Here is a 27095-nt window from a genome sequence, read left to right on the forward strand (position 1 = left end):
TCTCAGGATCCTGCCCAAGGCCTCTGCCTGAGCTGATGTGTACAGGCCTTAGTGAGAGGGACCAGTACTGGAGTTTCTGGGCAATATCCAACGTGACATACTACCTGAGGGCCACACTTGGGGAGGTGGCACACCAGCCAAGGGCCACACTTGGGGAAGGGGGAGAAGAAGAGGGGAAAGGAGGGAGGAGAAGCATTGGTGAAAGAAGACAGGACCAGAATGCCAGCATGTTTACACCACAAACTTGTCATCTCAATGGGTCTCCTAGTTTGGAGTTACTCCTTTCATCAGACATCAAGGAGGTTCTTAATCAACTGACTCAACACCCAGGCTGGGACCCAGCGCCCTCAGATGCACCATCAGATTCAAACACTTGACAGAAGTAAGGGTTTTTCTTTTGTCACTTTTTACTTTATAACCTTTTTGTACTATTGGAAATTTTTTGCAGTGTTATGTGCACTACTTTTATAATTAAACAAAAACACTTAAGATGGTTTTTTAAAGTGGAGAAGTAATCACAGTGAAACATGAAATAGAATATCAACACTGGGGACAGGCTATCCAGTTGAGTCCAAAGCCCCACATGGTCTGTTTCCCGCCTTTAACCGTCATGTAGCCTTTAGTCCTCTTACTCTACCCACAGGCACCTGAAGTGCCTTGAGTTGCTTTCGACCTCCTGCTGCCAAGATCCCTCCCAGGAACCTGAGAGGAATCCATTCAGCAAAATTAGGCTATTTTCCAGTTGTAGCAAAAACCACCCAGATAACCAGGCCCCACTCACACGGTGCTGAGCACCCACAGAAAGAGTTGCACTGGAGGGTGGTGGTGTGGAGGGTGCCACAGGGACCATTAGGGGCACCCCAAGTGCTATGGCCCTGCACAGGCGCTCAGGCAGGCACTTCACAGGGCAAAGGTGGTAAAGAAGACGTGTATCTTGGCCAGGAAGGTGGTGACAGAGCCCTGCCGCCAGAGCTTCATCTCCACGTCCAGGGCGAAGTCCCGGGGCTCACGCACTGACTGCTGCAGGTAGACAACACCTGTGTAGGCATTGAGCCGGCGTGTGCCGAAGTAGCCCTCCTCGTTGCCTCTGGTGATGGTGAGGGCAATGGTGTCCCCTGCAAAGGCGGGCATCGGGCTGATGCGAAAGATGTGAGCCGGCACCAGGAGGCCAGTCTGGAAGTTGAGCTGATAGTACGTGATGTGAGCTGGCGAGCTCTGGCACTCCAAAAAGTCATGGCACGTGGTGCGCTCACATTTCCTGCAGGATGCACGGGGCTTGGTCAGAGGGCCAGGGCTCACGAACAACCATCCCGGGCTCTCCCACCCCTGCTGTCCACCATCCTGGACATGGTGGAGGCAGGCTCAAGGGCCAGCTGGCCCAGCTCTGCTCTAAATAGCCTTGTAGCATCTGCTAAGTCTCCTTACTATGCGGGTCTCAGCTTCCTCATCTGTAAGATATCTCCTTGGGAGGGTGGAGTGAGTTTATACAGCACCCACCACAGTGCCTGGCGCAGCTCTCGAGCAGCTCTGGTGCACCCTATGCTTCCTCCTCCCTGCCTTTTCTTTACTGGCACACTGATCATTGGAATAGATTCCCAGGCCAGAGTGTTTTTTATTATTGCAACCATTTTTCAAATTCCTTTTCTTCTATTAATTGACTGCTTCTGGGCCACTTCCTCCTCTGAGTTGGGATGCCCTGCCATTTTTCAGGTAGAAGCCTCAAGACCAACACTGCTGGATGAAGGTGGTGAGAAAGCCAAACCCTAGGGGGCCAAGGCCTCAATTTTTAAGCATAGCAACAATCTGACCTCATTTTGGACCTCTGAGCCACTGGCACCTCCATTGTTAAATCAATATAAAAGCTCACTACTTCCAAAATGGGATGCTATTTAGGCACCAGAGCTCAGCAACTCTAGAGATCTGAGCAGAATTCTCCAATTGGCCGCAGCACAAGGCTGGCACAGGAGCAACAGCCAGCAGCACAGATGCCGCATTTACGCCATGCCATCCACTGTGTGAAACTCGCATCTTCAGTCACCTGATGCTCACACCAACCCACAGTGCTGCTATCACTCCCATGCTGCAGATGCGGCAGCCAGGACCCAGAGAAGGGAGGTCACTTGCCCAGAGTCCGCTAGGCATACTCCCTAAATGTCCCAACACACATGCACATGGACATTTCCCATCTATAATAATAAAAGCATAATATGCTAATTAGACCAGGCGTCCTTCCAGACGACCTTCCAGACGAAGTGGGGCTGCGAGGGAAGCCTAGGTCCCGGGTGCCTGCCAGCGGCCGGAGGGAAGCCCAGGTCCCAGAGGGAAGCCGGTGCCGGCAGCTGGGGAAAGAAAGGCCTATTCTTGAACGAAGTTCCTGCATTGGGCCTCTAGTGTATAATAGTGGAAAATGTGAAACTGCCAGCAGGACAGTGGTAAATGAATTATGAACACATGCCTGCAGGAAACACCATTTGGGGCAGGCTACATGCAGACACAAGTGCTGCAAGGCAGAGAAAGCAAGATGAGAACGGCTGAATGCACCAGGGACAGGGCAGCTGTGTGCACTTTATGTTCAGACCAAAGAGAAGATGGACACACTCCAACCAGTCGGAGACTGTATGATTTGTTAGAGGGGCGGGACAAAAACTTTGGTTGGCACACTTTAATTGTTTGAAAAAATTTTTTTGCTTAATCCTCACCCGAGGATATTTTTTCCATTGATTTGTTTTTGGTTTTTTTTAGGGAGAGATGTGGGGAAAAGAGAAAAAGAAACCAACATGAGAGAGACACATGGATTGGTTGCCTCCCACAGGCACCCCAACTGGGGCTGGGGATTGAACCTGTAACCCAAGTACATGCCCTTGACTGGGAATCAAACCCAAAACCCTTTGGTCCACGGGCCACTGCTCTAACCACGAGCCACACTGGCCAGGGTCTATTATTTGAATGTTTTTATAAGCATGTGTCACTTTTGCAAAATGTCCCTCGCTCTCTCCCTGACCTGTGCTGGGGAAGGCATGTCCATGGACAGGCCCACATGGTGTGGAGCTGAGACCTCCTGTCCAGAGCCATGTGATTGGACGGCGGACTCTGCAGCCCATGAGACCCTGAGCCAGAACCATCCACCTAAGCTGTTCCTGGATTCCTGCCTTTCCAAAACTGTTTAAAGAATAACTGTTTGTCAGGTTAAGGTGCTAAGTGTTAGGATAACGTGTTACACAGCAATAGATGACGAATGTGGCATGTATGTGCGTGTGTGAGAAAGACAGGGAGGGAGAATTTCTATGCACCTTCTCTTCATTCTCTAGACTCTGAACTTTCTGCAAGGTGCTTTCATCTGTGCCATTTGTGGTCAATTTGACCACAGACTCAGCAGTGGGGGCAGGTGAAGAGCAGGAGGTGGTTAAGGCAGGGCCCACGGCCACTGGCCTCACCCCTGGGCAGCGTGGTGTCTGCAGGGTGACTGGGCCCAGGGCAGGGGGAGACACTCACGTTTCAGAGACTCGGATGTAGTTGGGAGGACACGTGAAGAGCAGGCAGCGGAAGCCGCCCTCAATGTTGTGGCAGGTCTCGGCCTCAGAACAGTTGTGCGTGCCCAGTGCACACTCGTCCACATCTGAGGGGAGGAGAGGAGAGTTATGGGAGGAATTCCCCCACAGTTGGGGACCCTTGTCTGAATCACCCAAGCTGGAGACCTGGGCCTCAGAGCAGCTCTTCCTGACTGCAAGACCACAGCTCACAGTTCCAGCCTGTGCCACTCACATCCCATCCAGTCCCCTCCATGCCCAGCAAGCAGCCAGAGGACCTGGCTTTAAAATGAAAAGTGTCTTTTGTCATGTTCGCTGAGGGCTTCCCATGCTCCCAGTATAAACACTCTGGCCCGCCTATTGACACCAAGCCCTACGGTACAACCCCTCTCCTTCCACTCGGGCTATAGTTCTGCTAGACCCCTCTGAGATTCCCCAATACTCTGACCTTTGTCCCACCTCAGGGCTTTGCACATGCTGTTCCCACTGCTGCAACACTTTCCCCACATCTTCCCGTGGTTGGTTCCTTCTCATCGTTCAGGTCTCAGCTCAGGGTCATACCCTAAGGATGTTCTCCCTGACTATCCTGCAGTGGCCCTCCTCCCCCACCACCCTCAATTTCAAGCCATTTTATTCTCCTTGTACTGCTTTTCCTGCTCTCAAACACACCTAGTTATTTTGTATGTCTGTTCAGTTTCCACCCTCCCTTTCCTCAGTGTGGGCTCCAGGAGGGCAGGGGGAGAGGGTCTTCCTCAGTCCTGTGGTGCCCCCAGCCCAGCAGAGGGCCAGGCACAGAGCATGTACTCTCCATGTATTGTTGGATGGGAGTTCAAGACTCATCACTTGTAAACAGACGCCGAATGCACAGACACAAATGTCCCATAAACTGCACAGACATGCTCATGCTTCCTGTGCACATGGTTGGGCACACACATGTGCTTAAGCACATCCACACAGATACACACACACACACCTGAAACACACACACACACACACATGAACACATGGGTAAATCTCTCTGAGGAACACTCAGAGAAGCAAGCAAGAGGTGTGTGTGTGTGTGTGTGTGTGTGTGTGTGTGTGTGTGTTCCACAGGCGACCCATGGGTCAAGTAAATGGGTTCCAGAGACCTTCCTGTAAAGATCAGCAGCTCAGCTCAAAGAGCACAGCTTCAACAGGCCCAAGGTTGTGCCGGGTGGGGGCATTGGGGGCTGCCAGGCACGTCTCTGGAGGACTGCAGATTTGTTCTCCAGTCCTCCACACTGACCCCATTTAGGGATTTCTCCTCACCCAATCCTCCTACCAGCCCATTGGGATAAGAGTCACTGGCCTACCAGAGGAGGAATTGGAAATCCGAGAGGGTATGACCTAGCTCAAGGTCACAAACAGTCAGCATGGCAGTGGGGGCTGAAGCCAGGTCCACCGAATGCCAAAATGTGGGCCCCAGTTATGATGCTAAGCTGACTCCTCACAATAGCAGCCACAGCATAAAAGCACTGACAGCAATAGCCAACTGGTACCCCAAGTTTACTCCAAGTCCTAATTTACCTATTATCTCTCAGAACCTTTTAATTTATTATTATTAATTTACATCAACCTACAGCAAGGAATCCTTTTGCATTGGAACTAAGGGCACACATGTGAACTGAAACAATTATTTAATGAAAATAATGTATTATTTTCCAGTCAATACTGAAGGCATGCCACCCTTAGTCACTCCTCTATCCTCAGACCCCATGAGGCAGGTGTGGGGTCACCTCCCATGCACAGACGTGCCCAGGGTCATACAGCTGCGGCAGGACAGGGCCATGGCTGGACTCCGGCCTGCTTCACTCTAGGCCAGTGATGGCGAACCTATGACACACGTGTCAGAGGTAACACGCAAACTCATTTTTTTGGTTGATTTTTCTTTGTTAAATGGCATTTAAATATATAAAATAAATACCAAAAATATAAGTCTTTGTTTTACTATGGTTGCAAATATCAAGAAATTTCTATATGTGACACAGCACCAGAGTTAAGTTAGGGTTTTTCAAAATGCTGACACGCCGAGCTCAAAAGGTTCGCCATCACTGCTTTAGGCCCTGCCTACCATGCTTCACAATGCAGACCAGCTCACACTATTCATCTCACCAAGCCCACTTTCCTCCTCTGCCAACTATGTCATGATCCCAATCTGGGAGAAAACAGTGGCAGGCGGCCAGAGCTGGTGGGGCCAGGATGGGTGTGGCTGCTGCCCTGATGGTTCAATAATTGAATGTACACGTAGGATGGCCTCCTCCTTTCCTCATTATATGCTGCTGGCCACCACAGAGGGAGCAGGAGGTGCTGACCCTGAAGCCGGGTGGGGTGGAGCAGGAACAGGGTGGGAGCAGTTTCTTATTGTCTGCCATGGCCCTATTGACAGATGTGTTCAGAAGGGACTTCCCCAGGACCCCAGGGTCCTTGCCCCTTGGTGCTGCCAGGCCCCTGGCATCTGTGGTGCTTTGACCCTGAAGCCTCTCCTGGAGAGCTGAAGCCAAAGGGAGAGCCAACAGGGCCGGACACCCAGGAGCGCCACTGTAGCCCCATCCGGGGTGATGATGCCACAGCAGACATGCAGAAATGGGGGACAGAGTCAGTGGGGAGACTAACAGCATTGCTAAAAGCTAGACCATATTGAGGGGAATGCTGGTAAGAGCTTCACATGCCCTAAGAAAGCAGGATTCCAGGTTATTTTCCCCATGATTTTAGCTAATATTATATTCTGTATATACAGGGTGGGGAAAAAAGTAGGTCTACAGTTGTGAGTAAACAATACAGAGTTTACTCTTGCATTATTATTAATTATTGTATTATTTTCCACAAAAACAACTGTAAACCTACTTTTGCTCTACCCTGTATATATGTATCTACACTAATAAAAGAGAAACATGCAAATTGGTGTCACTCCGCTAACCTTCCCATTGCCTAATCAGGGCGATATGTAAATTAACTGCCAGTCAAGATGGCGGCTGGCAGCCAGGCAGCTTGAAGGGAACATGAGGCTTGCTTGCTTCAGTGACAGAGGACTCCAACGTTCCCTGCCTGCCGCTGCCAGCCTCTGAGCTTGCAGTTTGAAACATTGTTACAAATACAGAAGCTAAACAAAACCCCAGAAACCTGCTTTCAGCCAGCCGGGATCTCAGAGCTGGAGTTGAAACAGTGTTTCGATTATAGAACCCAAACAAACCAGATACCTGCTTTCAGCAGCCGAGGTCTAAGAGATGGAGCCAAGCCTCAGAGCTAAAGCTGGCCCAGAATAAAAATAAAAAAAAAAAATAGATAAAAAGGAGCGGTTGGGAGCTTCAGTCACCTGCCAGCCTGAAAACAGCCCTCAGCCCCTCACCCAGACTGGCCAGGCACCCCAGTGGGGACCCCCACCCTGAAGGGTGTGTGACCAGCTGCAAACAGCCCTCAGCCCCTCACCCAGACTAGCCAGGCACCCCAGTGGAGACCCCCACCCTGATCCAGGACACCCTTCAGGGAAAACCAGCCGGCCCCCACCCGTGCACCAGGCCTCTATCCTATATAGTAAAAGGGTAATATGCCTCCCAGCACCGGGATCAGCGGAGCCGCGAGGCCTCCCAGCACCGGGATCAGCATGACAGGGGGCAGCGCCCAAACCCCCTGATCATCCCTGCTCTGTGCCTGATAGGGGGGAGCTCCCCAACCTCCTGATCGCCCTGCGGCTCTGTGTGTGACAGGGTGCAGCACCCCAAACCCCTGATCCGCCCTGCTCTGTGGGTGATAGAGGGCAGCGCCCCAACCGCCCCCCACGGGCCCTGCTCTGTGTGTGACGGCGTAGAGCCATAACCTCCCCATCGGCCCTGCCCTGAGTGTGACAGGGTGCGGCGCCCCAACTTCCCTATCGGCCCTACTCTGTGAGTGACAGGGGGGAGCTCCTCAACCCCCTGATGGGCCCTGCTCTGTGTGTGACAGGGGGCGGTGCCCCAACTTCCCTATCGGCCCTACTCTGTGAGTGACAGGGGGGAGCTCCTCAACCCCCTGATGGGCCCTGCTCTGTGCGTGGCAGGGTAAGGAGCCCCAACCCCCCTGATGGGCCCTGCTCTGTGAGTGACAGGGGGCAGCGCCCCAACCCCCTGATTGCCCCTGCTCTGTGCATGACGGGGTGGCGCCGCAACCTCCCCATCGACCCTGCCTTGAGTGTGACAGCGGGCGGTGCCTCACCCCCCAATCGGCCCTACCCTGAGCGTGACTGAGGGTGGCATCGCAACCTCCCGATCTGCCCTGCTCTGTGCATGACAGGGGGCGGTGCCCCAACTCCCCAATCAGCCCTGCTCTGAGTCCGACCAGGGGCTGCACCTAGGGATTGGGCCTGCCCTCTGCCACCCGGGAGCAGGCCTAAGCCAGCAGGTCGTTATCTCCCGAGGGGTCCCAGACTGTGAGAGGGCACAGGCCGGCCTGAGGGACCCCCCTCCGCCCCCCCGAGTGCACAAATTTTTGTGCACTGGGCCTCTAGTATATATATATTGGCAGAAAGAGAGACTGGAAAGAAAAACATCCAAATATCAGCAATAGTTGCCTCTCAGCTCAGTCGCATGGTGGAACATTCAATGAGCACCTATCATGTGCTAGGCACCACTCCACATGCTAGCAAATACAGTCAAGGCCCTTCCCTCAGCACATGTTCCAAGGACAGGCCGAGTCTCATGACCTAACCTTTTTCTTTCCAGTTTCTTATTCTGGAGAAGGACAGGTGCTGACATGGGACACTGGCCAGCACACACTGCTCCAGGAGCTTGTCCCACTGAAGCCCTAAGACTCAGTGCCTGGTCCAAGTCAGAACAGGACCAGGGAGCACAAAGGAGCATCTGCTCAGCTCGGAGGTCAGTGGCTTCAGACAGGGGCACCACAGGGACATGACCAGCATTCGAGCTCTGCCTTGTCCACCTGTGACACAGACTCTTCCAGCAAAACAGTTTGGACAGAAAATAAAAGTGGCATGTGTGGAGGACCTTTTGATGGTGGCTGATGATGCAGTTTGGACTACAGAGCAGACCTGCACCTCACCAGCTCTTTTGCATCTCAAAGAAGTGGGCCACTGGTTAGGTTGTGAGGGGACAAGAGGGCAAGACCAGCGCTGCAATCAGATGCGCCTATGGCCAGCACAGCCTGGGCCCAGTATGCCCTCTGGTATAGCACAGGCACCTTGGACGTCTGGGCAATCCTCTGACCCTGGCTAGCATGGGCCAGGGAGGAGGGGCCAGGGAGAGACAGTTTTGAATGTGACCAGGTTTTCTTGAAGTGCCATCAAGAGCAAAAGTCACTCGGTTCTGACAGCCTTCTTAGAAGTGACCACACTGTTCTTCCATCAAGGATAGAGCCTCGATCTCAAGAATGAAGTCATATTCTGGGAACATAAAGTATTTCCCATACAGCTCAGTTTATGGTGGGTAAAATCCCTACCTTTTATGAAGTCTATACCAATTATTTTTTTAAAATTAAAAAGCAGAGTGGTTTGCAGCTAGGGAGACCCAGGTCAGCTTCTGTGAGTGAGCCCAACAGGCCTCCAAGTCCTAATTTACCTGTTATCTCTCAGAACCTTTTAATTTATTATTACTAATTTACATCAACCTACAGTAAGGAATCCTTTTGCATTGGAACTAAGGGCACACATGTGAACTGAAACAAGCCTTATGGGCACAGTGCACTCTGACCTACATCATGTCTATTTCACCCTACCTGATCCTATATCCTACTCTACATTAAACACACACACACACACACACACACACACACACACACGGTTGGCTGTGACCTATGAATTTGATCTCAGGATTCACTTATAGGCAGCAACAATTGGTCTAGCTCTGTACCCTTCCAAGCCTCAACCTTGACCCCTGGCCACCGAGAAGCACAAGGAGACCAAAGCTGCAACCAGGGGCCTCGAGGCTCTCAGCTCCACCGCCTGGAAAGACTTGGTCATGCATGCCAGGAGGCACAGGTGGCCATGCTCTGAGGAGCTGAGTGGTTGGTTTTCCCAGGGGTTGCCAGTGCTGCTGCTATAACCTGCCCCAGGTGGATTCCAGATCATTCCACCTTGCGCTGGTCACTTGCCAGAATTTTATGGCCTCAGTATATTCCGATGGAAGTAAAGATCATAGCTCTCCAGCTTAGAAGATCAAATGTCACAGGACCTGGTTCCCCCTCCAGGGAAGTAGTCCCTCAATCGCACATTGAACAGGTGACTGCCCAGATCCTCTCTGCATGTCTCCAGTGCCAGGGAGCCCACTTTCTCCTCTGTATCCCTTCCCAGCCCTGCACACCTCTGACTGGGGAGTCTTTTCAGTATGTGGTTCTGAGATAAGCCTCTCTGTGATCCCTTTGCCGACACTTGGGGGACCCCCCTCACCCTCTGGGCCCAAAGACCTGGCTGGCCTGGTCTCTGGATAGCATCTGGAACACTTGGGGACAGAGACTGGGACCCCTAAGGCTGTTCTTCTGCACACCTCTCCCTAGACAGGTCTCTTGTGTCTTTTAGAACCACCCACAGGCTCTCTGCCCTGCTCCTAGGGCAAGGCACAGAGCTGAGTCCAAGTCTGGAAAATTCTAAGCTGGGTCAAGAAGCAGAAAGATTGTCACCTTTCCCATCCCAGCCACAGATCACCAGAGGCACTGGCCATTCTGTACTTAAGCCCTTGGTGTCAGACTTCCAAGTGCACAGAATGCTGTTTGAGGCTTTCCAAGTCTGCTAGGGTCCTGGCTGAGGCTCTGGTGGGCAGGGACCCCTTGCTTACCCTTGCAGGACCTGCCGTTGGCCATCATGGTATAGCCCCTCTCTGGGCATGCACACTGGTAGCTCCCTGGCACGTTGATACAGCGGAAGGCACAAAGGATGCCGGCACCCTGAGCACACTCGTTGATGTCTGCCAGAGAGAGGTTCACTCTGTGACACTGCCCAATGGCAGGGCCCAGCCACTCACAGCCATGTGAGCTCAGGGGTCCATTTTACAGAGGAGGACAATAGGGCTCAGAGAGAGGAAGAGACTTGCCCAAGGCCACACAGCAAAAACAGGACTCCCATTCTAGTGCTTGTTCCCGGGGGCTGCTCCACAAATACTACCAGCTAAGGAACAATCAGGTGCCAAACACAGGTCTGGATGCATTTAACTGAACCCTTCATCCCACTCAGGTCAGGAAAGGGGTGCCTCAGGGAAGGGGTGTTCAGGGAAGGGGTGCCTCTCAGGAAGGGGCCCTGGGCAGAGCTGAGGTACCTGTACAGGTGTGCCCATCCTCGGCCAACTGGTAACCTTGGCGACAGTAGCATTGGTAGGAGCCATAGATGTTGGCGCACTCCTGGCTGCAGCGCTGGGTCTCACACTCATTCACATCTGCAGGGAGACCAGCGGTGGTCACAGTGGAACCCCCTAACCCAGAGATGAAAACCAGACTCCAGGCTCACCTGGGGTGTCTCTTGTGAGAACATTAGCTCCAGCCTCCCTTCGAACAAATGAGGAATCACAGGCCCAGATAAGGACAAGTGGCACACCGGGGGCAGGCAGCTGAGGCAGGGGCAGGGCTGGACTTACTATGGAGTCCTGGCCTGGCCTGCTGCCTGGAAGACGCAGCCACAGGTTGGACTTAGGTCCCTGGTCAGGAACTAGATGCTTCCCTACTGAGGGTCCTCAGCACATGGCACACATGGCTCTCCAAGTGCCACCCAGGTGCTAACAAGGAACCCCGCAGGCCTCTAACATCAGCCACTGCATGGGGGAGGGGAGGCACAAGTGCTGGTGTGCAGGACAATGTGAGCGGAACAATGAGTGTGTGACTGAGTGAAGGGTCGCCTCCTGGCTTAGATGGAACATGGACTGGACTCTGTGGGCAAGATGGGTCTTTCATTCACCCAGCTAAGAACTTCTGGCACTGGGCATGTCACCGTGAACAAGAGGGATAAAGTCCCACTGATGTGTGCTGCAGAGGAATGGAGGAGAGATGGAGCTAATTAAATGAGTCGGATAACCAGTGTGTCAAAAGGTAGCAAGTGCAATGGAGAAAGAGCAGAGAAGGAGGCAGGCACTGTGTCTGGGAGGGTTGCAATTTCGAAGCCATGTGGGCATCGAGGGAAGCATTCCAGGCAGAAGAAGGTACAAGAGCAATGACCCTGAGATGGCGCATGGCACTTGGCACATGCGTGGTGCCCTCAAGGAACAGAGCGGAGGTGGGTGTGGTCAGAACAGAGTGAGTGGAAGGAGTGGGAGGAGGGAAATCAGATTGGGCAGGGCCTCCCAGGCCACTGATTCCCATCTAGATCCTCAGGACCTCACAACACACAGAATGAATGAACGAATGATCTCTGCCAGGCTCTGAGCTTCCAGGCCCAGAGGCCACACTGGTTTCATCTCTGTAGAGCCTAACCTGGGCAGATCAGACAGTAGAGCAGTAGACAAAGGGCATTAGGCAGGGATGGGGTGTGTGAAGGCTTAAGGGCCAGAAAGTGAATGAATGACCACAGCAATGCCTCGGAGGAAGAGGCCGCATCCCTACAACACTGCTGCCAGCCAGGCACAAGGAGGTGCTCACATGTGATTATAATAAATGAATGAATGAGTGAGAATAAGGTCAGGTTTCGCAGCATATTCAAATGCTGTCTGATGCAGCTGGGCCTGGTCACACTCCTCTGTCCTGTCCAGGTCCTGACCCATGGCAGGGCCAGTTCCTTTGCCAGGCCCAGTGGTCAGGGAGAGGTGCACAGCTTCCCCAAGGGTCTCAGCAGACCCTCTTTCCCAGGAGGAGAGTGAGGAGGGCCGGGGAAGAGGGCCGGGTCCAGTACCTTTGCAGTGCTTGCCATCAGCAGCCAGCTGGAAGCCGGAGGCACAGGAACAGCGGTAGGAGCCAAGCGTGTTCTCGCATGTGTGCTGGCACAGGCGGCCAGGGGAGGTCCAGCATTCATTCACATCTGTGGGCAGGCCACGAAGGTGGGTGGGCAACTCCCGGAAGTTGGCTCCCTCCACCCCCAGTATAAGAGGGGGCTGAAAGAGGGATCCAGGGACCCAGAAGAGATAGGGAGAGAGCCAGACAGAGAGTGGGGAGCAAAAAGGCTGAGGACAGGGGAGAAAGGCAGTGAGAATGTTGGAGGGAGACTGGAGGCAGACATAGGGACAGATAGACACAGCAAGGGGCAAGAGAAGAGGGCAATGGGGATGAGGCTGAGAAGAGCAGAGGGAGCAGAGCCACAGCTAGACAAGAGGCAGGAGAGCAGTCAAGCCCAGAGAGGGCAGGGTGAGGTAGGGGCTTGCAGAAAGGAGGCGGAGGCCAGAAGGCTGGCCTGGGGCAGGTGGGCACTGCTCAAGGGAGCTGGATAAGGGTCTTAGCAACCAGCCTCCACCTACCTACACAGGCCCGACCAAAGGCATCCTGCTGAAAGCCAGCTTTGCAGTCGCAGCGGTAGGAGCCAGGGAGGTTGTGGCACACCTGGCCCTCCTTGCAGTGGTGCATGCCCGCCTCACACTCATTCACATCTGTCAGGGGAAGGTAAGAAAGACACCCTGAGGCCCAAGCTCGCCCCCTACAGGGAACTCCCACAGGCCAGGAACCCAGGAAGGCCAAGGCAGGCTGGGGGTGTGGGGGCAGAGAGCTGTCTGGCCTTACCCACACATTTGGTTCCATCCTGGCTGGCGTGGTAGCCTCGTCTGCAGAGCAGTGGGTTCCTCTGGCATGTGTAAGATCCCACCGTGTTAATGCAGCTGAAGCCAGGGCGGCATGGCTCAGACAGTGATGTACACTCGTTGATGTCTGCAGAGGTGGGTGTGGGTGACAGGGAGCCTGCACAGCCCCTCCCCAGCCCCAGCATCTGGGTCCAGGGCTACACTGGGAGGAGGCCGGTCCTAGGCTCCAGATCAGCCCAGGTTAGGACTATGGGGTCAGATTGTTTCATAGCACAGAAGGCTCCAATTTTCAGAACCCACGGACCTGCCAGTTGCTTTCTAATGGAGCAGCTAAAGCCAGGGAGTGGGGGGAATCAAGGCTGACTTCTAGGGTAACTGTGGCAAGTCATACCCACCTCTGGCCTCTCCACACCTGCCAGCTTGTCAAATTCACCCTCTATTGCTATTGCACACTGTACCCAGCCCACTGGCCTCCTTCTCGTCCCACCAGGCCTGGTCACAGCACCACGCAGGGCCTTTGCACATTCTGTCACCCCTCCTCTGGCACACACTACCCCCTACTATTTTCATGGTTGGCTCCATTATTTCCTCAGGCCCTGCCCCGATGTCACCTCCTCAGGGATGCCCTGCCTGACCATTGTATCCCTACTTGTTTTATTACTGAGAAAAGCACCCCTGAATAGCTGCAACTTGTATAAATGTGTTTGCTTATTTAATCTCTCCCCTCTAAGATGTCTTGTTCCACCCAGACATCTAGCAGTGGTGAAGGAAATGTCAGAGAGTGAATCGCTGAGGAATGCTTCCAGTCGGGCAGACCCTGCCCCACCTTGCCCGGACCCTGGCTGGGTGTACCAGGGCAAACCACAGCAACCTTCTCATGTCCATAGCTTGTAGTGTCCTGAGGGGTTTCCCATGTCCTGTGACAATGTTGAGACACAGTTGTTAAGGGGGTACCTCAGGAAGTGCTCCACATCCCAGACTGGCTAGTGGGATCCCCGAAGAGTCTTAAGGAAGCTTTCAGATAAAGTGCCCACTCTGTAAGATGGGGACACACATCCCACAAGCTGTTGAGAGGGCATGTGACAGAGCTGTATTCTAACAGATCCATTTCTGTCTGCACCAGTGGCTGGCCCACACAGGGCCTGCCTCTCCACCTCCCTCTGTCTTTCATCCCTCTCTAGGTGAGCGTGGCCTTGATGGTGCCGGTCCTCTGGGATACTGGTGCTCCGCCTCCAGGTCTTATGATCAGCAGCCTTGGGTGGATGGAGCCTCCTGGCTGCAGACCACGGGCTCTTTGATAGCCGTGGAAGAGAGATGGGAAGAGCGTGAGACCTCATCAGGTCCACATGGGGACAACGAGGCCAGTATCTGTCAAACTGCAGGTCTCAACCCATGAGTACACATGCAATCGGCCTCCAGGTCCCATAGCTGTACCACATGCAGTAATGTTTTGTGAGGTTTGTGTTCCAGTTGTGTGTGTGTGTGTGTGTGTGTGCGCGCGTGCGCGCGCGCGCTCGCGCGCACCATGTCAAGATATAAAATATATCCTTCCTATTAACTGGGTTGAAAGAAACTGGGTACACATTCATCCAGTCCAACCCCACAGATGGGTAAACTGAGGACAAGAGAAGTAACTCAGCCAAGGTTCAACAGCTCAGGAAAAGAGCTTCTGATCTGCAGGTGACACCTGGAGCTGGGCGAGAGTAAGAGCAGCAAGCCAGATCTCTGATCTCTAAACCCTCAGAGTCTCTGGTACACGGCCCTTTGGAAAGACACCCGGGACAGGGCACTCTCCACCCCACTCACCCACACAGTTGCCCTCAGGGTCCTGGAGAAAGCCCTCCATACAGCGCCTCGCCTGGCAGTAGAAGGAACCCTTGGTGTTCTGGCACGTGAAGCCCGCTTGGCAGTTGTGCGTGCCCAGCTCACACTCGTCCACATCTGGCACAGAGGCAGGGAGTCAGGGGCTGGCAGGCTGGTGGGCCCTTGCCCACATATCCAACCATGAACTTGATGGTTACTAAGGTATTCTGCATCATGGGAATCGGGCAGAGCACTGTCGTTGCCAGCCCACACCCAATAACAATGAAATAATGGCATCGCCATATTTACTGAGCTCTTCCATGGTCCCAGGCACTGTCCCCAGCACGCAGATGTATTTATCTACTTAAGGCTCACAACAACCCTAGAAAGTAGGGGCTATGGCAAGCCCCTTTTTACACAGGGGTAGCCGACGCACAGACATGGTTCCATAGCTAGGGGGTGCTGGTTGGGCCTGCACCCTTAACCACTGCCCAAGCTTCCCTGGGTAGGCAAAAATGGGGACCTGAGCCCATATCCCTAAGGGCAAGTGCCCAGGCTTCTCTGGAAGTGGCGTTGGCAGCAGCCAGGCTCATGGCTTCTGAGGGTGGAGCTGCCAGACCTGGATGGAGTTGCTGCCCCTACCTACTATGGCACTGAGCAGGTGAATAGGCCCCACCTCTACACAGTGCTCCTTGGCTAACCTGGCACTGGCCCTCTGCTTTCCCGCACTTCCTGCACAGCGGGCACTCAGGCCGCTCTTTACAGACCAGGAAACAGGCAGAGCAGAAAGGTGACACAGAAGTAAGGGCAGGCTGAAACTCACTAGGCTTCACTGACAGCCAGACCAAGGCCCATGAGTCTATCTGTCTTCTGTCCATCCATCCCCTCTCTGGTTTCCAAAGCTTCCACCACTTTCCCACAGTAGCCCAGTCTCTGGGGGGCCCTGTACTGGGTTCCAGGCAGCTGGACATGAACATGCACAGCCCTTCTGATTACCACCTGGTGCTTGAGAGGCAGCCTCTCCGCACTCCAAGGAGCCCAGCACCCTGTGCTGAGAGAGGGTCAGGGGATGCTGGGGCATGTTCAGGGAGGTGGCACCCCTCCCCAGGCGTCTGGCTTCTTCGAGAGGGGCTGGCCCTGGATTTGCGTCTGCCCTTGTGAGTGGTCACGTGTGTGCACTCAGATAGGCAGAGGGGGCTGGGCTCATTTCTCCTCCCAGCTCATCCAACCTCCAACTCCGCGATCAGCTTAGAGCCAGCAGGACTGTACTAATATTAACCCACCTCCCTGAGCTCACACCCAACCTCAGGGCTCCTTCTCATCATCCTCGGGGACTTGTAACAAACAAGCGTTTCAGGAGGTCTTCCCTCCCTGATGATGTTCTTCTGGACATTTTCAGTTAAAAACAAAATGCTTCATATCACATGTGAAACAGACTCCAAGATCCTTTCCTAACAGGGTCTGCGGACCCTGTGCCCTCCTTCCAAGCTGTCGGCATGCTTGCTCGAAATTCTTTCTGTTCTTTGTGCCAAGATCTCTCTCCTCTCGAAAGACCTCACACTTGCTGTTCCCCTGCCTAGAACACCCTTCCCAGGAGCTTCTCATTATGTAGGTCTCCACTCCGACTTCACCTCCACAGGGGCCCCCTCTGAATCCCCAACTAATAGAGCACCCAGCCAAGACTGCTCTGCCATCTTCTTGTTTGCCTGTGTGGCTTCATGTCCCTCACCAGGAGATCAGGAACAAGGACACCATGCCTACCACATGTCCCTGCCACCCAGAACCCTATAGGCACAGGAAGAGGTTCAATGAAACTTCTCCCTCTTTCTAGGAAGCTAGAATTTTCCAGTTAAAGGGATAGAAGTGACCCATGGAGCTCCACCCCAACATACAAATGGGAACTGAGGCATGGCGAGGGGATATGTGGCACCAGACACCAGCCACGGTAGCAAAGCTGGGAGCACACCCTAGCCTAGCGCATCGGCCTCAGACACCCCCTCTACCTCAAACATCATCATTTGTGGGGTCTTCCCAGAGGCATAAAACCTAAATGCTGGGAGCACGTGACTCTGGGCAGGTCACGGATGGGTCTGAAGGGGCGGGAGGGTGGAGACAGCAGGTCAGGTGACAGATCAGGGGTAAGGCCTGCAGACCTGTCCTCACCTGTGCACTCGCCTTCCTCAAGAGTGTAGCCCGGCTGGCAGGTGAGAGCCTTGTAGCAGCGGAAGGAGCCTACTGTGTTCACGCAGTGCTCACCCCGGCTGCACGTGTGCAAGTCCGTCACACACTCGTTGATGTCTGCAGGGAGAGAGATGCCATCAGAGGCTGCATACAGGGTGCTTCCCAGGTGGTTGCTGAGCGCAGCCAGCACTGCCCTCAAGGTGCTCACTACCCAGAGTAGTACAGTGCTGACATCCACCTGTCTAGGCATCCATTCATTGGACAGAGATATACTGAGTACCTGCCAAGTACCAACAAGCACTGTTCTTGGCACCAGGGGTTCATTTCATGGTGAACAAGACAGACGAACAGGCCATCCTGGGGACACTCAAAAAGTGGAGGCCCAATGGCTGAGTAAGCAGACGTGTAATAGGAAGGGCAGTCAGGAGCACTGTGGGTGAAGGAGAGGAGGAGTGCTGAGGGCGGGTGGGCACACACCACATTAAGTAGGAGGTCAGGGGAGGGTCCTCAAAGAAGAGGATATTAGAGCAAGCACTTGAAGAAGTGACAGAATGAGGCCAGCAAATATTCTAGGTAGAGGGGACAGCCAATGCCAGGGCCCTGAAGAGGCCTGCTAGGCAGGCCCAAGGGCCAGCCAGGAGGGGTGTCCTGCAGGGTAGAGAACAGTGTTAGGGGATGTGGAAGGGGGTAGGAGCTGGCTGGATGTGAATACTCCAAGGATGAAAATGGAAGCTGTTAGGAGATGCTAGACTGCCATCCATGGAGGCAAGGAAAAGCAGTCGGTTCTGAAAAATATAGTGAAGATGGGACCGACAGGATCCACCAGTACCTGAGATAAGGTGAGAGAAAAAGAGGAGCCAAGAGGTCTGCAAAGCTTGCTGGTCAAGCAGGTGACAGGTGAGCACTAGCAGCTGGGACAGGGTGGCAGGAGAAGCAGGCTCACAGGGGAAGGTCGGGAGCCCTGTGGCCACAGTGAATTTGAGTCAAGAGGCAGCTGGAGACACACCTCTGAGTTCACTGAAGGGGTCTACATCAAGGTACTAATCTGAGAGCAGGAAGCTGCTGGGCTCATCTGGGGGGACAGGGCATAGAAGGAAGAGGCCAAGGACTGACTCCCAGATGAGCAGTGGGGAAGGGAGAGAGAAGCAGCAGCAACGAGGGTGAGGGCGAGGGACTGTGGAGAGTTCTCAACTCTGGCATCACCGCAGATCTGGTGCGAGGACACACGGACACATGGCAGTGCCGGCCTGCAAGCTGTGCCTGGTGGGGGCAGTCACTCACTGATTGTCATTCCTGGACACACATTCACTAGTGCCTGTTCTGTGATGCTAGGTCCAGGTGGTCAAGTGGGAGTGTCACCACAGCCCCTGCCTTCAAGGAACTGTCAGCCTGGCAGGGCAGACAGGAAAGGCAGGGTGGTGACTCGGGAGGAAAGCTGTCTCCAGGCCCAGGACAGAGCACCATCTCCTCGGGGCCAAACTGTAAGTCTCTGCTCAGGAGGAGCAACATCTGAGCCTAGTCCACAAGGATGACGGAACCAGGTGGAGAGGAGGGAGGCAGGGCTGTGGGCAAAGAGACTCTCCCAAACTCACAGGTGAAACAAATGGTTAAGGCCAGGCCAACCCTGGTTTGGATGGGGATGGGGTAGGAAAAGAGAGAGTTCTGGGTCAATGGCTTCCAAGGAAGGCTTGGTTGGCAAAATAAGAACTTCTGATTTGCAGGCTGGATTAACAAAGGGAGACATATTCCCAGGACCCTAGAGACACCGGAGCCCAGTAGCCAAGACAGGAGCCAAGATCCTGGGAGGAATCATGGTGTGAACAGCAGCAGACACCTCTGACTGAGGCTTGCCCGGCATCAGGCAGTACACAGGAGCTGCCATTCTGCCAACAGGTCTCCCAGAGGGTTGTGGCTGGACCAAAGCCACACAGCCTGCACGGGCAGCGGGCAGCGGCAAGAACAGATCCCTAAGGGCCCAGCCCAGAACTGTGCCCTTTCTCCTGCTGTGGGCTAGGCCACAGAGCTGGCGACTGCTCCCCTCCCATCTTCTCAAAGCCCAGCCCACCTTGGACACTTTTCCCAGGAGTCCAGACCGTTCTTAAAGGGCAAGGCACAAAAGGCAAACAGCAAGGCAGAGGGGAGTGCTCACAGAGGTCACATGTCCATTAGAGGGCCTCTGGACTTGGCACCACCCAACACTGTCCTACTTTACCTCTGGTGATGGAAAACTCACTACCTGAGCAGGCTGCCTCAGTATAACACATGTACTGAATCACAATAATGACATCAAACACTTGTAAATTCTATATATTTAACCTCCCAGTGACCCTTTGAGGTGGGTGCTATTACTATCTCATTTCACAGGTGAGAAAACTGAGGCTCCGAGAGGTTAAATGGCATGTCTAAGGTCTTATAACTAGAAAGTGGCAGAGCCAGGGTTTGAACCCAGGCAGTCTGGCTGCCGCAGACACACTCTTCATCTGGGCACCAGTTTCCCGTCTCCCAGCTTGGGCTAACAAACATGCCTGGAGCTAACAAGTGAACTGCAGAAGATACAAGTATACATTTGTGGATGAAGAATGATGGAAAGAATCATTGTAACAGATAAGACGGGCATGTGAGTGTATGAGGAGGACAAAGAAGAGACCCTGAGAAGTCTGTGCAGGATGAGTAAGGAGAGAAGAGATAAGTGAAAATGTGCACTCATAAACTTGATAAATGAAATGCACCTTTGCTCCTTTAATCCCAGAGCCTGCTTTCTGGCTGCCCAGGAACTCTTTCAGCACATGGTCTCTTCTCCAGGCCACTAGCGGAGCTGTACCCCTCGCCATGGCAAGAAGGCAGGCATCCTGGGAGGGGTGCTGGCAGGCTTGGGACCCGCCTTCCCAGACACACACACACACACACAGCCCAGACAGGAAGAACTGCCCAACCGCTGGCAAGCACATGGAGGGCACATGTTGTGCCAATGGCTGCAGGCCAGGGCAAACATGTCTGCAGTGGCTGCACAGCCCAGCACCACGGCCTATCAGTCCAGCAGCAGAGGTGCGAGGGAACAGACATGTTCAGCCTGGACATGGTCCCAAAACACACAGACGACGGACTGGGCTCTGGACATGTGCCCTGATCGCACCTGCACTGTTCCTACCACCACACCTTTGTGCGAGTTGTTCCTTCCACCAGCAAGTCCTAGCCGTCCTTGGAGGCAGGTACAAACAGGAGGCATGTGCAGACCCACAGATAGGATGGCCTCTCCCTTGGCCTGTCTCTTCCGTAGCACATCCCAGTCTGTCCAAGTCCTTGTGACTTCGGGTCTATGCCGTTTCCTCCAGATATGGGTCAACATCAAGTCCACCCACCTCACTGGCCACAGAGTACACTAGGAGCCCCAGCGCCCAGCTACACAGGCACCGCGAGGCAGGTAGGACAGGCTGTTACCAAGCACCATGTGCAGACCAGGAACGGACACCAGCCCTACCCAGTCCTCCAAGCTCTGAGGTTAGAGGGAAGGAAACAGTGTCAGAGGAGAGCCCCACGGCTCACGGTAACACAGCAAATGAATACTAAGCTGGTGTGCAAAGCTGGTCTTTCAGAACCAGCTTCATCCATTCACCTCTGGAGCGGAGTCTGGATACATCTACGGGCAATCTCAGCAGCTGCCATCATGTGGTCACTATGCCCAGCCTCCGCTGCACCACACACACAGGTAATACAACCTCTGAGGAGGATCAAGGCCCTCAGTGCCTTCTTTTTAGAGATGAGCCGAGTGAGGCTTGGAAAATGGAAGTCATTTATCCAAGGCCAGAGGGATACTAGAGGGTCCTGCTTCACACCCAGGCCTCTGCCTCTAGGCCTCACACACTCTCTCCTGCTGCCCACAGGTCTGACCTCCTTGTTCCAGTGATCCAGCCAAGTCATATTAGAGTTTTCTGACTCTCAGGCAGGTCCTTAAGGAAAGCAGCCTCCCACGGGTGTCAGTGGAGAAACAGGACAGGACACCAGGACACGCAGGACATGACATGGGGAGCCAGCTGTGCTGAGAGCTCAAGTGCAGAGGGCAGGCCCTGGAGCGTGTGATGGGCTTGGTGGCGCAGAGCGGCAGCAGGGGCTCTCGCTTACCCACGCACTTCCTGTGCACGTTGAGGATAAAGCCCTGGGCACAGAGCACTGTGTGGTTGACACAGTAGAAGGATCCCAGGGTGTTCACACAGAACTGTCGTCGGCTACAATCGTGAGCACCCAGCAGGCACTCGTCTCGGTCTAGTGACAGCCGCAGAAGGAAAAACAGAAGGGCCATTAGAGGGCATAGCCTGTCATGGAGCATCCAGTCACAGAGGGGGAAACTGAGGCCTAGAGAGGGGCGGCCCAGCTGGGGACCTCCCAGCCCATCAGTGGTACCTCTGGGCCAGCGGTCGGCAAACTCATTAGTCAACAGCCAAATATCAGCAGTACAACGATCGAAATTTCTTTTGAGAGCCAAATTTTTTAAACTTAAACTATATAGGTAGGTACATTGCTATTAACTTAATTGGGGTACTCCTAAGGCTTAGGAAGAGCCACACTCAAGGGGCCAAAGAGCTGCATGTGGCTCGTGAGCCGCAGTTTGCCGACCATGGCTCTGGGCTTTGGGCCCAAGTCTGAGTTTGTACAGTCAAAGCTGGAATCCCAGTAAGGACAGGTGGCAAGGTCAGGGTCAGAGAGGGTAAGCAGCCTGCCTGCAAACTGTCGAAGTGGGCAGATGCCGTTTGTCTGCCCCCACATCCTGGAGGTGCTCACCTCCACAGGCAGCCTGGGGGCCACACAAGCAGGGGCTGCAAACTCAAGTGCTCGGAGGTCAGGCTGGCAACATAATGGGAGGAGGAGCCAGAGGAGGCTCTGCAGGCACTGCGGGGCCTGTGCTCTTCAGAGGGAACGGGCTGTGGGCCCCTAGTAGGCAGTTTTTACAAAGTTTCAAGAGAAAACGGAAATGTGGACATTTTTAAAAATTCTTGAGGTTTTCATGGTTGGGAACTCATTTGATTATTTTAAATAGGATAGAGCCCAGCAGGACTCCCTGCTGGCTAAAGCTGCACCCTCAGAATGCCTGTCTGCAACCTCTGGCCTGGAACCCACAGCCTTCATTGCCAGGGACTGAGACGAGGGAGATCTGGAGAGACGCAGACACTGGCTGCAGCCTGGCCAGGCCCAAGGGGATCCCAGCCCAGGATGGGTACTTCCTGGCTTCAAGACCCCAAGAGATGGGAACAAAGCCCAGAGGGCACCTGAGATCTGACCCTACCACCTGCGATCAAGGCTTTCCAGTCATCACCATGCTGTGTGCCCTGGGCATGTCTCCTGTCCTCTTTGGGCACTGGATGGTTTTCATACACATCTCAGCCGAGGGCCTAGATATGGGTTTCCACTTCTGGCAGGGATGTGGGCATTTTTCTGGACAGACTTAGTCCTGGTACCCCCGAAACCCACCAGGGACACCTCTCCTGAACTTGAACCTGAACTGAAGTGTATGTTAGACCATGTGCCTGCTCCATGTCTGTCCTGACTCCAGACAGTGAAGAGGTGTAGTCTTGAGGCCTCTCAGGTTGTTCCCAAGGCACCATTCACTGTGGAAACCACCCAGCAGGTGTTGGGCCCAATGCCCCATCTCACAGGAGGAGGGCCGGCTGACAGAGGCCCCACTGAGATAAGATCCAGACCAGCAGGGTCAAAGGCATGAAAGAGACATGCTTTTGGAACCTCTTCAAACCCTTTGTTCATGGCAGAGGTAGCTAACTGTCACCAACATCCACTGTCCCCTCCTTGCTTTCAGTAACAGAACTGAGTACGCGCCATCCATTTGGGACTCTTACTCCCTAGTCTTGCCCCCTATCAGAGGCAAATGGGAGGGGTGAATACCACTTCCAGGTCCTGCCCTACAGTAATTGGATGTGCACTCCCTCTCTCCACCCATGGCTGGAACAGGGACAATGTGGTCAGAATAGACTTTGGTCATGCAGACAGGCAACCTTCAAGGATAGGGCAGTTGGAGTGTGGTCCAGAGACCTGGTGATAAATACAAATTCTCAGGCCCCACTCCAGACCTACTGGGTGAAGCTCTTGGGGATTCTACAGGACTCTCAGGATCCATCTGTCGTCAGGCTTCCAGCTGGCTCAAGGGTGGGAAGCACTGCTCTAGAGAGCAGCAGACATGACAAAAGAGGTGTGGGGTCCTGGCCAATCTGTGTGTCCACCCCAGACTGCACAAACACCTGTGCATGGCGACATGAGAGGAATCTCCGGGTAAGCTATTTGGGGCTCTTCATCAATGCAGCCAAACCTGTTCCCTCACTAACCTTCCAAGTTTTAGATCCGGACCACCTCCCTCATTCTGTTTGTCCGATCTCCACCCTGGGGCCCTGACCACAGGAAACTCAGGCTGCATGATACTCACCTTCACAGGACACACCATCCGCCATGATGGCATAGCCGGGAAAGCAGGAGCACATGGCTGTGTCTCCAATAATGCTGCACACCTGCTTGCAAGGCCCATTGTCTGAGAGGAAATGCACAGAAATCAGAGCAGGCTCATCACTTCTGACTCTAACCTACAGGCGTAGGGACTGGGCGCCAAGGAGCCTCACTCCTGCCCCCTTTTCCAAGTTCACTGTTAAATTGGCTCATACCTCAGCTTGTGTCTGAGATAATGGACTAGATGTCCTGCCACCACCACCACCACTCAGACACCAAAGCTTCCCTCAAGAAACAGGGATGGGATTGAGGAGGAGATAGGAAGAGAATACAGAGCAGATGCAGAGAGCAGGACCAAGAAAGACAGGAGCAGAAAAAGGAGCTTTGACACATTATTATCTGCATAACAGTTCCACAACAAGAACGTATCCTCTCAATTTCACAGGAACTAAGACCAAAAAAGTAGCTAAATGGCTGGCTTAGGGTCCCTTATAATCGCCCAGGCTGTCCTGTGTTTCCATATCCTCTCTCACCCCGGCTGACCCTCCCCACAACTCTCACCTTCTCAACTACACTGAGTTCTGATAGGCAAGACCAACCAACGCCCCAAGCAGAAGCACCCCATCTTGCACATGGCCAGACCCACCCCCAGACACAATTTACCTTTGCAGGTGTTGGGTTGTGGCCGTGGTAGCAGGATGGTGTTGGGGGCTGCTTGGGAGGGTTCTGACCTCAGTGCAGACTCCTCTGCAGCCGCTGGCTGTGGGGAGCCATTGTCTGTCCCAGGCAGAGCAGATAGGAGGGAAGGTCTGTCTCACATCCTCAGCCAGAACACAGGCTCTAACAGGCCCCATGCCAGCACTTGACAGGAATTGCCTCATTTAAATCCTCCCCCGCCCATTTCACAGGAGAGAAAACTGAGGCTCAGGGAGCAATGTACATGAGGTAGCAATCTCACTTTAGGTATGATATCTAGGACAGAGGAGGCAAGGAAGAAGAGGCGTGCATTTCTAGACTGACAAATCTATCCCTGGAAGCTGGCAGAGAGAAAGTCCTCCCAGACCGGGGCGGTGGCAACCTCCTGGGCTGCCTATTGGGGCTTAACCACCATGGGCCCCACAATGGGGACACAGATTAGGTTGATGGGAGTCTCTGTGGCTTGGGTCCTAGCTCTGCACCCGAACCCAGAGCAGGGCACTGGGGTGTATCCTGCAGACAGTTCTGGAGAGGAGCCTATCTGCCTGGCCTCACAAAGCCCACTGCCAGAGGCCCCCAGATCCTGCAGGTTCCAATATGTGGGGTGGCGGGAGAAGTACCCCGTAGTCCCCACTGCTGGAATGCCACAATGCCTGGCAAGACCAGCCCCGGCCCTGGCCCCGGACTATCCAGGTACTTACCTGGGCGGCAGGTACGGCCGTCATCCTGCAGTGAAAAGCCGGGAAAGCAGGCACAGTGGTAAGAGCCCACAGTGTTGATGCAGAGGTGCTGGCAAAGCTCCCCCGGGAGGAGCAGGCACTCATCCTGGTCATCACCGGGCAGGCTATTGGGCAGCTCAGTCTCCATGCCCAGTGACAGGGCCTCCCGGCTCCCCAACTGCACCTCTGAAACTGGGCAGGAGTCAGTGCTCATGATGGGAGCTGGGTTGGCCCCAGCAGGAGGCTGAGACTTCAGGCCCCCCGAAAATCAGTGCAGGTCCTCACCAGAACTCTGCGTGCCCAGTTGAGGCAACGTGCATGGATGAAAGATGGGTGGATGGATGGATGAAGGATGGGTGGGTGGACAAACCTCAGCAATAAGAGTGAACCCATCAGAGCCAGGTCCACAAAAGCCCTCAGGAAGCTTTGGCTAAAGTGATAAATAGGATTCAGACCTCTGACCTCAGGGACATCAGGGAGGACAACACCTAGCAACAGAAAGGGCCCCAAACCTGGATTCCATCAGATTAAGATCTGAACCATCACTCGGGCCTTCCCAGCTGTGTCACTTTGAATAGCACTAGGTCTCTCCATGCCTTCCAGGCTGCGTTGGGGAGCCGGTGAGAGTGGGAGAGAATGTTTCTAGGGCCAAGTTGCCTTAGAAAGCTCTTGATATACAGTCACGGAAAAGGGAGAGGCCAGAAACCCCTCCACGCTCCATGTCAGCCTGGGGCCCCAACTCTGTCTGCCAGCACCAGGCCACCAAGCCCCTCAAGGGAGCAACTGCATATGCTCACATCTGAAGAACATGTTTCATATTGAAGGCATTTACATTAAGCTCCGGCCCAATCAGGCCAGGCCTGGCACCTACAGGCGGGTCGTGATGGCTGATATTCCAGCCCTATGACCCTGTGCCCAGCTCTGCTGGGCAAGCTGCTGGCCATGCTTCAGGGTTCGTGCTCAGCCTGCTTCCTCAGCACATTTCTCACAATAATCCCCCCAGCAGCGGTGATGCTGAAGCCTGGAGGTGCATACTGATTTCCACAAGGTCACCTGAGCAGGACTGGCAACCAGGTTTATCTGACCTGCCAGTTGTGTCCTCTGAGGCCCAGGTTACCCACCAGTTAGTCACTGAAGGAGAGAAACATGAACCTCTGGCTCTGGACCCTTCTTGGCCCCGTGTCTACCCTCTGACCCCTGAAGCTGGACTTCCTCCCAAATTTTACCTTGAATCAGGCTTAATGGTTGCTACCCTGGCCTTCACACCCATGCTCACGCAGCCCCTAGATCTAACCTCATCATGTGGCACTTCCTTAGACTGACCAGCCTTTGTGTCCATGCTGGCCGGTGAGGCTAGCCAGTCCTTCTGTCCTGTCAGCTTCCCCTGGCCTGGTCCACCCTCTATATGCTTGCCACTGCCCCGCCCTGCTGGGAGACCCAGGTTTCTGTTGGGCCCACCATCACATCCAGCAAACTTTGTACCCACAGGATACAAGGTCTTCTCCCAGGAACCCCTGACTTTGGACAGCAGGCATCTAATTCCCATGGACAGCAGGGATCTAATTCCCATGGACAGCAGGCAAATAATTCCCATGCCCAGATTTCCACTGTTTTGCATTATCAAGACAGAGACCCAGGGATGACTGGGTCTGGTCAAATCCAGTACACCAGAGTCCAGGTCAAAAACAGGAGTCTACTGGTAGTCCCAACTATGCCAAGGACCCGATTTGCACAAGGGCAAAGTGAGGCTTCCTCATCTGGACAATGAAAACATAGTGACAGTAACAGGGTAAGGAACCACAAGCCCTTGATGAGCATCCTGTCATCCCTCCCCACAGGGAGTGAGGTGGAGAGCAGAATCTGTGTCTGACAAAGTTTCCAAGAAGGCCCATGACTTGCTGAGGAGAACAGTGGAGCTGGGATTCCAACCAGTCTGCTGGACTCCAAGGGCCACACGTTAACCTTGATGCTAGGACCACCTCTGGGATTTTCATTCCCAATCCTTGAAGTGCCCAGGACAGACCCACAGGTGCCCCAGATAGTCCACACAGCTGCAGAAAAGGCTAGGCCAGTGC

At 54.0% G+C, this 27095-nt stretch overlaps 1 protein-coding gene across 2 annotated transcripts in view; it reads right to left on the reverse strand.

Annotated features, from left to right (window-relative positions):
- Positions 1-384: 384 nt before the first annotated feature.
- FBLN2 (fibulin 2) overlaps positions 385-27095 on the reverse strand; it is a gene marked incomplete at its 5' end in the record, with an annotated part of 76689 nt that continues 49978 nt past the window's right edge. Inside the window, 13 exons of one of the 2 annotated variants that reach the window (XM_081086164.1) lie at positions 385-1258; positions 3493-3616; positions 10307-10435; positions 10784-10900; positions 12343-12468; positions 12902-13030; positions 13161-13304; positions 14984-15118; positions 17144-17278; positions 21281-21421; positions 23589-23690; positions 24269-24382; positions 25003-25212. In XM_081086164.1, the coding sequence (XP_080942290.1) occupies positions 901-1258; positions 3493-3616; positions 10307-10435; positions 10784-10900; positions 12343-12468; positions 12902-13030; positions 13161-13304; positions 14984-15118; positions 17144-17278; positions 21281-21421; positions 23589-23690; positions 24269-24382; positions 25003-25212 (1964 nt within the window). In that variant the 3' untranslated portion in view covers positions 385-900. The remainder of the gene's footprint in view (positions 1259-3492; positions 3617-10306; positions 10436-10783; positions 10901-12342; positions 12469-12901; positions 13031-13160; positions 13305-14983; positions 15119-17143; positions 17279-21280; positions 21422-23588; positions 23691-24268; positions 24383-25002; positions 25213-27095) is intronic. The other variant, XM_081086163.1, reaches the window with a different exon arrangement.

This window comes from Myotis nattereri, assembly GCF_964212035.1.
Source record: "Myotis nattereri genome assembly, chromosome: 3".
NCBI lineage: Eukaryota > Metazoa > Chordata > Mammalia > Chiroptera > Vespertilionidae > Myotis > Myotis nattereri.